General features: G+C 43.6%; 1 protein-coding gene across 1 annotated transcript; it reads right to left on the bottom strand.

Annotated features, from left to right (window-relative positions):
* Positions 1-3,495: 3,495 nt before the first annotated feature.
* Positions 3,496-10,934, bottom strand: TEFM (transcription elongation factor, mitochondrial). The gene is made up of 4 exons (XM_003279385.4): positions 10,834-10,934; positions 8,520-8,983; positions 4,895-5,047; positions 3,496-4,128 (listed from the first exon to the last, which is right to left on the bottom strand). Exons 1-4 carry the CDS (start codon positions 10,862-10,864, stop codon positions 3,700-3,702), a joined length of 1,077 nt encoding a protein of 358 aa, XP_003279433.1. The 5' UTR covers positions 10,865-10,934; the 3' UTR covers positions 3,496-3,699.
* Between the last annotated feature and the right edge of the window lie 1,784 nt (positions 10,935-12,718).

Raw genomic sequence — 12,718 nt, 5'->3', positions numbered from 1 at the left:
TTTTTTTGAGACGGAATCTCGCTCTGTCACCCAGGCTGGAGTGCAGTGGCCTGGTATCGGCTCAGTGCAACTTTTGCCTCTCGGGTTCAAGTGATTCTCCTGCCTCAGCCTCCTGAATAGCTGGGATTACAGGCATGTGCCACCTTGCCCAGCTAATTTTTGTATTTTTAGTAGAGACAGGGTTTTACCATGTTGGTTAGGCTGGTCTCTAACTCCTGACCTTAAGTGATTCATCTGCCTCGGCCTCCCAAAGTGCTGGGATTACGGGCGTGAGCCACCGTGCCTGGCCTATATTGTAGTTTTGAACAGTATAGATGCATACCTGTTTACAAATGTGTATGAAGATAGATATTTTTACCTCTTATTTGTTCAATTTACTTTTTCTTGTATTAATTAGTATATTGATCTAATTAAAGGTTAAAGCTAAAGGCTTTATGAAATGTTTAAAAGAGTTCAGATGTAATCATCTTGATAAATATGTATATTGTATGGGTTTGAATATAGGATGTAACTTAAAGATTTCATCCCTGTACAGAAGAGAGAATAAGATCTGAAGTTTTTTTTTTTTTTTTGAGACAGAGTTTCGCTCTGATTGTCCAGGCTGGAGTGCAATGACGTGCTCTCGGCTTACCACAACCTCCGCCTCCCAGGTTCAAGCGATTCTCCTGCCTCAGCCTCCCAAGTAGCTGGGATTACAGGCACCCGCCACCATGCCCGGCTAATTTTGTATTTTTAGTAGAGACAGGGTTTCTCCATGTTGGTCAGGCTGGTCTCCAACTCCCGACCTCAGGTGATGTGCCTGTCTTGGCCTCCCAAAGTGCTGGGATTACAGGCGTGAGCCACTGTGCCTGGCCTGAAGTATTTTTTAAAATATTTTTAAAATACTGTTCTTTTTTTCTCCTCTTAAAAAAAAAAAAAGAAAATAATGGGAGTATTTTCCTCCTTAATATGGACACATATAATATTGTATTTATTTTTAGGTTTATAATAATTCAGGGAAAAAGTCTTTATCTTTTTTTTTTTTTTAAGAGGTCTCACTCTTGATCTCACTCTTATTGCCCAGGCTGGAGTGCAGTGGCACAATCATAGTTCACCGCAGCCTCAAACTCCTGAGCTCAAGTGATCCTCCTTCCTTGGTCTCCCAAAGCATTGGGATTATGGGTGTGAGTCACTGTACCCAGCCTTTTCATTTTTATTTGTTTGTTTGAGATTGAGTTTCCCTCTTGTCCAGGCAGGAGTGCAATGGCATGATCTCGGCTCACTGCAACTTCCACCTCACAGGTTTAAGCGATTCTCCTGCCTCAGCCTCCTGAATAGCTGAGATTACAGACATGTGCCACCATGCCCAGCTAATTTTGTATTTTTAGTAGAGACAGGGTTTCTCTATGTTGGCCAGGTTGGTCTTGAACTTCTGACCTCAGGTGATCCGCCCGCCTCGGCCTCCCAAAGTACTGAGATGACAAGCGTGAGCCACTGCGCCCAGCCCTTTTCATTCTTAAAGATAGTAAATTCCTGTAAGATTTAGATTCACATTTGTGATTATGCCATGTTTCTGTTATGAACAACTAGGTAGTTGGAGAAACTATCAAAATAGAAAACAGTGGCAAAGGAGGTGGTTTGGATGGAAAGAGAATGATTTCCTTTTTAGACATGCATAGTTTGAGGTATCTGTATTTCCAAAGTGGAGATGTTTAGGTACACAATGACATATGTAAATGTAGAAACTTTATTTGTGTGTGGCAACAGGTCTAGAGTGTATACCAACTCTAGGGAGTTGGAGGTGCTAGAGAAGGGAGGGCTTCCATTTCTTGCTTTATGTTTCAGATTATTTGAAGTTTTTTTCAACAAGTATATTTCACTTTTAGATTATAGAAAATGTTTATGTTACAGAAAATATTTAATACTTTTTTTTTTTTAAGAGATGGGGCCTTGCTACATTGCCCAGTCTGGCTTCAAACTCCTGGGCTCAGGTGATCCTCCCACCTCAGCCTTCCAAGTAGCCGGCAGGCATGCACCACTGATAATTTAATACTTTGACATTAAAGAGACAGGTTCATAAAGAAGATATATTGAGGACCTCAACTAATGTAGACAATGGTAAAATGGACATCAAAAGATGGTCTGTCAAGTTAAAATATTGCAAAGTTAAAAAATGAGCCTGCTGGGCACGGTGGCTCATGCCTGTAATCCCAACACTTTGGGAGGCCGAGGCAGGAGGATCACAATGTCAGGAGTTCGAGACTAGCCTGGCCAATATAGTGAAATCCTGTCTCTACTAAAAATACAAAAATTAGCCGGGCGTGGTGGCACATGCCTGTAGTCCCAGCTACTCGGGAGGCTGAGACAGGAGAATTGCTTGAACCCAGGAGGCAGAGGTTGCAGTGAGCCGAGATCATGCCACTGTACTCCAGCCTGGGCAACAGAGCCAGACTAGGTCTCCAAAAGGAGCCTATTAGACAAAGCTTAGTTGTTTGTTTTTGGGTAATAAGAGTTGAACTGATGAAAGTCATCTTTTGGGGCTGGGTATGGTAGCTCACACCAGTAATCCCAGCACTTTGGGAGGCTGAGGCAGGAGGATTGCTTGAGGCCAGGAATTTGAGCCCAGCCTGGGCAACAAGGTAAGACCCTGTCTCTACAAAAAATAAATTAGCCGGGTATGGTGGCATGTGCCTGTAGTCCTAGCTATTCAAGAGATAGAGGCAGGAGGATTGCTTGAGGCCAGGAGGTGCTGCAGTGAACTGTGATTGTGCCATTGCACTCTAGCCTGGGTGATAGAGTGAGACCCTGTCTCAAAAAAAGAAAATCGGCTTTTGGAGGCAGTGTAGCAAACCACATTCTACTTAAGAGAATAAGAGAGGACGATTCTATAAGCTGTATTATCAGTTATCTTTAGCTTTATTCTTTCTTTTTGAGATGGAGTTACGCTCTTGTTGCCCAGGCTGGAGTGCAATGGCACGATCTCGGCTCACTGCCACCTGGTTCAAGCGATTCTCCTGTCTCAGCCTCCCAAGTAGCTGGGGCTACAGGCATGCACCACCACGCCTGGCTAATTCTGTATTTTTTTTTTAGTAGAGACAGGGTTTCTCCACTTTGGTCAGGCCAGTCAAAACTCCTGACTTCAGGTGATCCACCCGCCTCAGCCTCCCACAGTGCTGGGATTACAGGCGTGAACCACCATGCCTGGCCAGCTTTATTCTTATAATAAGTACCACCTAGGAAAACCATTATTCCCTATTTTAACAATATGATAATAATGCAAATGTTTAGTATAGATAGTATTTATTTCTTGTTTTGTCAATTTGGCATCTTACTGTTTCTTTTTTTAATGAAAAATGTTTAAAAATTATGTGGTCTTGCTATGTTGCCCAGGCTGCTCTTGAGCTCCTGGGCACAAGCAGTCCTCCTGCCTCAGCCTCCCACAGTGCTGGGATTATCGGCATAAGCCACTGCACCGAGTCCCATGTTACCGTTTAACACATTAACCTGAGAGGCACAGAATCTCATAAAATGTTTATTGATTTGGTCTTGGCTTATTGTGTAAACCATTTAATAGCCGAAAGTCAGAATTTAAACATCTAAAATACACTCAAAATGTGTGCTTTTCCAATAACGTGGATGTTCACAACAGTTGGTGTTACGTTAGAGCTAATAATTATACATTAATATAACTTTAGCACATGAACCTCAGAATTCTAAGGCTCAAACAAACACTGCTAATTCATAGAAGGCAATAGCTTGTAATAATGAATCATAAAGCTCTTCTACTCTCTGTAGTTCAGTAGATACAAACATCTGTCTGTAGTGGACTAATTTATTTGATGGGAAGAACACCCGAGGATCCGCCTTCAGTACAGAATCGGAGAGAAACTGCTTCACTAGCTCTTTTCCACTAGTCCGGGAGTCACCAATCATCAGTTCAAAATGCTTCCCCACTGCGTTTCGATTCATGCTCAGCACCTGATGCTGCCCATCCTGGGCAAAAGTTTTATTTAATAAGGCATACAGCATGGCTTCCATGATATGAAAATGTAACAGTATTGGAAACAGAGATGAGTTCTGAATGGAAAGTCCTGTTTTTTCCAGAACATAGAAATCTGCTTTAGGCATCTTTGAAATGATCGAGGAAATCTTTTAAAAAAAGACAAAGGAGCAGAAATAATTCATTACATTTTATGTTTGGTCCCCTCTCTGTACCACTTCTATTTAAAAATATTATAATTAGTTAACTTATACTATATCACTATTGACAATTTTGAAATAACTGAAAAAGCCATTTTATGAGCAGTCTGGTTCTGGTCTTGGTTATGTCACAACAACAGCTAAGCTAAGCTGTTTAGTCCTCCTAAGTACCAGTTTCTTGATCTGTACAGTGGACTTTATAATTTCTAAAATATGTATTGGCTTTAAGATTAGACAACTTGAAACTGTTTTATTAACCTTCAAACATTTTCTGGGATAGAGCATACGGTTAGAATAACTAGCAAGAATCAATCACCTCTGCAACTGACTAATCACATCAGATGCTTGACTGAACCACAGATTTCATATGTATATTCAAGGTGGTAATTCCTGACCATTTCACAAGGTTTTGAAAACTCAAGTGAGACAATGTGATGGCATTTTGAAAAATAAGCTTTATAAATAAAAGAGTGATAATGTTCTATAACATTTAGGATGAAATACCATTGATTTTCTCAGTATCTGCCTTTGATGCATAAGGCATTTCTTGAACTAACTAAACGTTGAATTCATGAAAACATAATAGGAACAAGTGAGTAACAAGTATCAGAAGAAAACCCATCTTTACTATTTTATTACATTCCTTTTGGGACCAGAAGATTAAACTACACAAAGAGCTCTAGCAGGTAGGAATCTGGAGGTGCAACTGCCTTACCTCTTCTAAATAGACTGATGATGAGTATGATATTCCCCTCATTAAACTCCAACGGTCACTTTGCTGCCAGTCCAGCACTGTCAATTTACGATCAAGGTGAGCCCAGGCAATTCTTCGAGTACCAAAAACGATAGATATGATACTATTAACTGCCTAAAAGAAAAGACTGATTTAATTAGAAGTATAAACATTTTAGTTTTTTTCTTTTTTTGAGACGGAGTCTTGCTCTGTCACCCAGGCTGGAGTGCAGTGGCGCGATCTCGGCTCGCTGCAAGCTCCGCCTTCTGCTTTCGTGCCATTCTCCTGCCTCAGCCTCCCGAGTAGCTGGGACTACAGGTGCCCGCCACCACGCCCGGCTAATTTTTTATATATTTTTTAGTGGAGACGGGGTTTCACCATGTTAGCCAGGATAGTCTCGATCTCCTAATCTCATGATCCACCTGCCTTGGCCTCCCAAAGAGCTAGGATTACAGGCATAAGCCACTACACCTGGCCAGAAGTGTAAACGTTTTACAGATGCAAACAATCTACAAATTCAGAATGCCTAACTAGTTTATGTAATATAAACTTATTTATAGTTTATGAACTGAGAATTATTAAGGGAATGCAGGAGTAATTATTATTTTGTTTGAGATGGAGTCTCGTTCTGTCACCCAGGCTGGAGTGCAGTGGCACGGTCAGCTCACTGCAACATCCACCTCCCAGATGCAAGCAATCCTTCTGCCTCAGCCTCCTGAGTAGCTGGGATGACAGGTACCTGTCACCACACCCAGCTAATTTTTGTTATGTTTAGTAGAGACGGGGTTTCACCATGTTGGCCAGGCTGGTCTTGAACTCCTGACCTCAAGTGATCCACCCGCCTCTGCCTCCCAAAGTGCTGGGATTACAGATGTGAGCCACCAAGGAGTAATTATTATTAAAAGGTAACCAGCAGCAGTCAGTTTACAGATAAAGGACCTATACTCATTCTCAGCACCTTGCCCAAAGTAGGCATTCAAACTCAAGTGTAGCCAGGGTCTGCACTAGATACTAGGAAACAGCAAACGTAACTGTACATTATAAGAAATGCCACCATAAAACTATTGTAGAGAGAAGTGGTCAGGGAAGGTTTACTGGAGGACTAGGAGAATGAGACGGTAAATGGGAAGTTATTTCACCCAGATGTCTGGAAAGATAGGCTGTTTGACATCTCACACTCTGGCAGTAAAATAAAGACTGAATAGGAAAAGGGCAGAGGACAAGGCAGATGTCTATAAAGGTAAGTAACTTGCTTTATCCTGAGTGCTACAGGGGCCACTAAAAAAACAGAATTTTAAGGAATAACATAAGATTTACATTTCAGAAAAATCACTGATGGTGTAAAAGATGGGCTGGAGGGAACTAAAGGTAGGGATCTGTGTTAGGCATCTGTTATGAGAGTGTTAAGAATTGAAGACAATGACAGAAGGAAAAGAAACAGAGATAGTGGGAGCAGAATTAATACATAGGTTTAATGAGGAGTCTAGAATAATTCCAGTTTTATATCAGTGACTGAATGGCATTAATGATGATGAAGATAGGAGTCACATGACCTAGGGAAGGTGGGAAGAAATTGTTTTGTTTTGGTTTGTTTTTAATGTATTAAGTTTGGGTTGCCTATAGGGCTTCTAAGAGGAGATATATAATAAGTAATTGAATATTTAGATTTTGCTCCCTATCAAGTCTGGGCTGACGATGAAGTACAATGCTATCACCTTTCCTCAACATGGCTCACTTAGTTATATAACAAACTAATATGTTCTATAGATACAGAGGCAAATAAACAGGAACAATTAGTTGTATACCCATCTCCCTTTCATTGCTAAGGACTGGATAAATACCTTAAAGACAAAATAGTATAGATGCCCAAAATACAGACTTCTTTTTGGTTCTTTTCTTTAGCTTGGTGACTCTCAAGTTTTAGTGTGCACAAGCATTACTGAACCAGACTACACACAATACTTCGTGGGCAATCGATTTTTTCTTAAAGGATTTTACTGCATGACTTATGTCTCTATAAAAACTGACTTAAAATCCAGCCCCCTAAATAAGATGCAACTCCACTCTAATCTAGGTATAAATAGTTTTGGCCATGAATTTGGATGAGAATCCTCCCTGAAGAATTTGGTTGAAATATGTTCCAGATCAATTGCAGCAGTTCTACTCGGAGTCCATGAGTGGACGTAACAGAATCTGCCAGTCCTCTGAAACTGTGTAGTATTCTGTGTATATGTGCTATCTTTTTCTATGGGAAGAGGGTCCACAGCTTTCATCAGGTTTTCAAAAGTACTCATATTCCTCAAAAAACTGGGAGCCACTGGTCCAGAAAAAAAATGGTGCTTATGATTTTTATAAGATAATGATTATCAAGCAATGTTACACAGGACATGAGTTCCTCTAAAGTTTAATACTTGAGTGCTGTGGCCAGGCACAGTGTCTCACACCTGTAATCTCAGCACTTTGGGAGCACGAGGTCAACAGATCGAGACCATCCTGGCCAACATGGTAAAACCTCGTCTCTACTAAAAATACAAAAATTAGCTGGGTGCGGTGGCGTGTGCCTGTAGTCCCAGCTACTCAGGAGGCTGAGGCAGGAGAATTGCTTGAACCTGGGAGGTGGAGGTTGTTGTGAGATCATGCCACTGTACTCCAGCCTGGCGACAGCACAAGACTCTGTCTCAAAAAAACAAAATAAATAAAAATTGACTGCTGTGTCAAATATTTCTATTATTTATTTTTTTAAGACAATGGAAAAAGAATTGCTTTTAGAATGTTTTTTTTTTTTTTGAGACAGAGTCTTGCCCTGTAGCCAGGCTGGAGTGCAGTGGATGATCTCAGCTCACTGCAACCTCTGCCTCCCAGGTTCAAGAGATTCTCCTGCCTCAGCCTCCCGAGTAGCTGGGACTACAGGCCCGTGCCACCATGCCCAGCTGAATTTTGTATTTTTAGTAGAGATGGGCTTTCACCACATTGGCCAGGATGGTCTTGATCTCTTGACTTTGTGATCTGCCTGCTTTGGCCTCCCAAAGTGCTGGGATTACAGGTGTGAGCCAGGCGCTTTTTTTTTTTTTTTTTTAATCTTACCTATAGACTTGTGTGATTCAAGATAAAATGCTTTTTAAAGGAGAAAAGGAACAGAAAATAATTTTAAATTCTGCCAGAAAGACTGGTATAATGTTCTAAAGTCACTCCCTGGCCATAACCTATCTTTGCTCCTTCATTTCTCATTAATCCCAACACCACCTTTAGACACAGCCTAGTATCTCCAATGACACTCCTCTTAAATAAGCCTTGCCTAGACCTGCTTCTCAATATTAACTGTTCTTTGTACCTACAATCCCCTCCTCTCCCAGTCAAAGGATCTCTCTTTTAAGATCTAAATTGAGTTCTTCCAGTAAACTTTCCACAACAGTCACAGACCATTGCTTTCTCTCCTCTCAACTGCCAATTTACTATCTATACATCTCATTATTTGGTAGTGATCATATACTTGCCAACTAAACCTGAAGAACCTTGTCTTAGCCACTTCCCAACCCAATGCCCAGAAGAGTGCTTTCCAGAGTAGGTTCTCAAATATTAGGCAGTATAGCAGACATGAAGAATATACCTTAAGTCTTTCTCTTTCTATGTCTGGTTTGAGGAGCTTTCTCAGGAACCGGTTTTCCGGTGACTTTCTTTTTTCCCTTCCAGTCTTTGGACAAAGTATGGAGTTACAAACTTGAACTGTACTTTTATACTTAAACAAGGGCACATTCATTAAACTCTCTAAATTCTGAAATGGCCCAAAGTTTTCTCTGTGCGCTACAATATTGATGGACCTTCTTCCACGAAGCAATCGGAAAGCTTCAAGTTCTTTAGTAGATGCTGTATTCAACACATGCAAGATGGAAGCCTGCTGTTCTGAAGAGAAGAGCTTGTCAAGTGCATTTTCGGGCTCCTTTGCATTTTCATCACAAAAAGTAACATTGGGAGTAATTTTCTTAGGTGTAGTGGATTTTTTCCGACAGCAGAAATTATGTAAGGCCCAGAACAGGGATGACCTCGACGGGGCCAGAAAGCATCTCCACCTCTCTAAAAGGAAAATTTAGCAAAATATAAGTTGGATGTCCTACTTCCTTTAGGGTTAGTTGCAAGCTTGACTAGATCCTTCGCAAAGTCACAAATACTTTCCTGGAATTTAAGAACTAGTAAAGGACAATATTAAATTGTCCTGGAGAATCTTTTTTTTTTTTTTTTTTTGAGACAGAGTCTTGCTCTGTGGCCCAGGCTGGAGTGCAGTGGCGCAATCTCGACTCACTGCAAGCTCCGCCTACCAGGTTCACGCCATTCTCCTGCCTCAGCCTCTTTGAGTAGCTGGGACTACAGGCGCCTGCCACCACGCCCGGCTAATTTTTTGTATATTTAGTACAGATGGGGTTTCACAGTGTTAGCCAGGATGGTCTCCATCTCCTGACCTCGTGATCCTCCCACCTCTGCCTCCCAAAGTGCTGGGATTACAGGCGTGAGCCACTGAGCCGGCCCAAGAATCATCTTTAAAAGAGGATTAGTTTTTAAACTATATTATATAGAGTTTTAAATAGAGCTTTTGTTGTTTTCAAGTCACGAGAGATGTCTTCCGATTTTTATGGATCAGTCCGAAGTTTTACCACCTAGAAAATTGTATTTTATACCCATCAGGAAGCAAGTAGTTGAAATAATTATTCCAACTGCTTAACGTTTTTGATATCTTTAATTTGGAGGAATCTTTTTGTAACTAATATTTCCTATTAAGGTTTGTCTTAGGCCGGGGCGGTGACTCACGCCTATAATCCCAGCACTTTGGGAGGCCGAGGTGGGCGGATCACCCGATGTCGGGAGCTCGAGACCAGCCTGACCAACATGGAGAAATCCTGTCTCTACTAATAATACAAAATTAGCCGGGCGTGGTAGCACATGCCTGTAATCCCAGCTACTCGGGAGGCCGAGGCAGGAGAATCGCTTGAACCCGGAAGGCGGAGGTTGCGCTAAGCCGAGATCGCACCATTGCACTCCAGTCTCGGCAACAAGAGCGAAACGCTGTCTCAAAAAAAAAAAAAAAAAAGGCCGGGCGCGGTGGCTCACGCTTGTAATCCCAGCACTTTGGGAGGCCGAGGCGGGCGGATCACGAGGTCAGGAGATCGAGACCACGGTGAAACCCCGTCTCTACTAAAAATACAAAAAAAAAAAAATTAGCCGGGCGTGGTGGCGGGCGCCTGTAGTCCCAGCTACTCGGAGAGGCTGAGGCAGGAGAATGGCGTGAACCCGGGAGGCCGAGCTTGCAGTGAGCTGAGATTGCGCCACTGCACTCCAGCCTGGGCGACAGAGAGACTCCTTCTTAAAAAAAAAAAAAAAGGTTTTGTCTTCACTTCCATTTTCACATTTTAGTATCTCATCTGGTGGAACTAAATAAAATTAAATTTTATACGTTTATAAGAAATGTTTCAGCTAAGTCGTAGATTTAAGGGCAGTTTTATTTTCTTCGGTACGCTTTTCAAGACTTCTACCACGACGTTTTTGCAAGTATGAGAAACACCATACAATGCATAACTTTGTAAAACCAGTGGGAAGTCACTCTAACATCGCAGCCACAGTAAAGTAATGCGGCCAGAGGTAAGCAAGCGGCTATGCGAATCTGAAACATCCGCCCACTCTGAGGAGCAACCAGTGGACCCTGAGGCCAGGGAAGCACAAATGTTCCGAAAACCGCCCCGTCAGCTAGGCTGGGGCTCCAAGAGAGCGGCCTGAACAAGGGACATGAGGAAGGAAACACTCTAGGACATGAGAGACATGAGGAAGGAAACACTCCAGGTTCCTCCAGAATACCTCCAGCCGTATTCCATTAGCCTCTAGGGTCAGAGGCTAATGACAGACGGGAAATTACCCCAGTGGTCCAAGCACCCTACCTCCCGCCATGAAGAGGACAGAGCCGCTCATCTCCAAATTGAATCAGTAGGTCCAGTCTTCCTCCATTGACTTCCGGTTCCTGCGTGCTGCGCCCAAAAGCGCTCGGCCTGCACTCGGCGGAAAAGTTGTTGTCCAAGCGGCGTTCCGGGGCAAGGCCCGAGGTGTGTCCCGCTGAGCAGTGGGTCGTCCGCGTCTGGGCTGCAGGCTTAGGGGCGGGCGCCTGCCGAGGCCCTGTCCCCGGATCCCGAGTCCCTGGCTGGCCCGCAGTCTTCTTCCACTGCACCGGGGAAACGTTCTTGCCCCTACCGACTCCTGAGAGCCGCTGGGCCGAATCTCCAGGAAGGCGATTCCGAGGCCAGTTTTAGTCTGCAGTGGGCAAAGTCCCTCCTTCGTGGAGACTCCCTGGGTTTCTCCTAGACACTTAGATTGAGGAGCTCCTGTTGGGGCCCAGCCTGTGGCGCCGGGAGCGGGATCAGGTGGGAGCAGCGTAGACAAGGTCCTCAAATAACCTTTTCACCAGGTAGACTGGAATAACGGGGAGAGATGCAAAGTGTTTCAGGAGCTCAGCGGGGAAACAGGGCAGGCAAGGGATTAGGGAAAGGCAAGGGAGGAGGAGATTGCGTTGGCCCTGGAGCGGTATTCCTCTTATAAGGGATAAAGGGAGATGAATGTAGGGCCGAATTTAGTTGGTCCTTGAATAATGGGTGGAGCAGTTGAATACTCCACCAGGTAGGAAGCCTGAAGTCCCCGAGGTTTATGATTTGCAGAGTCAGACTGGAGAGTGTTTCTAGAAAATTGGCCATATACTGTATAGCGAATGTGAGGCTGGATTGGAGGTGAAGTGCCTGGGAGCAATGAGAAGTCGCGAAGAGAGTGTATCTTCTCAGGTGAGAGGCAAGCGTAAGGAATTTTTTTTTTTTTTTTTTTTTTTTTTGAGCAGTCTTGCTCTGTCACCCAGGCTGGAGTGCAGTGGTGCAATCTGGACTCACTGCACACTCCGCCTCCCGATTTCAAGTGATTCTCGTGCCTCAGCCTCCCGAGTAGCTGAGATTACAGGCACGCGCCGCCACGCCTGGCTAATTTTTGTATTTTTAGTAGAGACAGGTTTCACCATGTTGGCCAGGCTGGTCTCGAACTCCTGACCTCAGGTGATCCGCCCGACTCGGCCTCCCAAAGTGCTGGGATTACAGGCGTGGGCCACTGCGCCTGGCCAACCGTAAGGAATTGAACCTGGGAGATGTAAGGAGAGTGGAAAGAAAAGAATTCTTTCTGGAAGATGGGGAGCCAGTTTTGTGAAAAACGGGGAATTCAGGAGGGAGGGAAAGGTGATGAGTTTGTGTTTTTATGAGGCAGCAATGGGTTGATTGTTGTGTCTGGAAGGCAGTGGGGATGTAGAGGAATCATAAGTATTAATAAAATGTGCTGGTCGGGAGCAGTGGCTCGCGTCTGTAATTCCAGTACTTTGGGAGTCCGAGATGGGTGGATCGCTTGAGCTCACGAGTTCCAGACCACCCTGGGCAACATGGCGAAACCCCGTCTCTACGAAAAAATTAGCAGGGTGTGGTGGAGCACGCCTGTTATCCCAGCTACTCAGGAGGCTGAGGTGGGAGAATCACCTGAGCCCGGGAGGTAGAGGTTGCAGTGAGTGGAGATCGTGTCACCACACTCTAGCCTGGGGGACAGAGCCAGACCTTGTCTCAAAAAAAGAAAAAAAAAATTGCTCATAGGAAGTCTAGGAACCTTGGCAGTTTCTGGGGAACTTAGGAATCTAACAAGAAATAACATCAACTTTTTTCTGCAAAATCCTCCAAATCAGGAGGAAATAATTTCCTCAACTGTAGGGCTTATTCAGCTTACTGAGATGTTATGATTGAATTGCACCCC

The sequence above is a fragment of the Nomascus leucogenys genome, unplaced genomic scaffold (assembly GCF_006542625.1).
Source record: "Nomascus leucogenys isolate Asia unplaced genomic scaffold, Asia_NLE_v1 Super-Scaffold_249, whole genome shotgun sequence".
Lineage (NCBI taxonomy): Eukaryota > Metazoa > Chordata > Mammalia > Primates > Hylobatidae > Nomascus > Nomascus leucogenys.
Note: the sequence above shows the minus strand (reverse complement) of the source record. Positions and strands in the feature narration are given on the sequence as shown.

What these genes read in the sequence shown, in the direction of transcription:
- TEFM (XM_003279385.4), bottom strand. Translation starts at nt 10,864, where the DNA reads ATGAGCGGCTCTGTCCTCTTCATGGCGGGAG. An exon ending in TGTCCTCTTCATGGCGGGAG is followed by an intron (nt 8,984 to 10,833) that starts GTAGGGTGCTTG and finishes TTTTCCTTTTAG; the next exon opens with AGAGGTGGAGATGCTTTCTG. An exon ending in CATCAGTCTATTTAGAAGAG is followed by an intron (nt 4,129 to 4,894) that starts GTAAGGCAGTTG and finishes TTTTTTTAAAAG; the next exon opens with ATTTCCTCGATCATTTCAAA.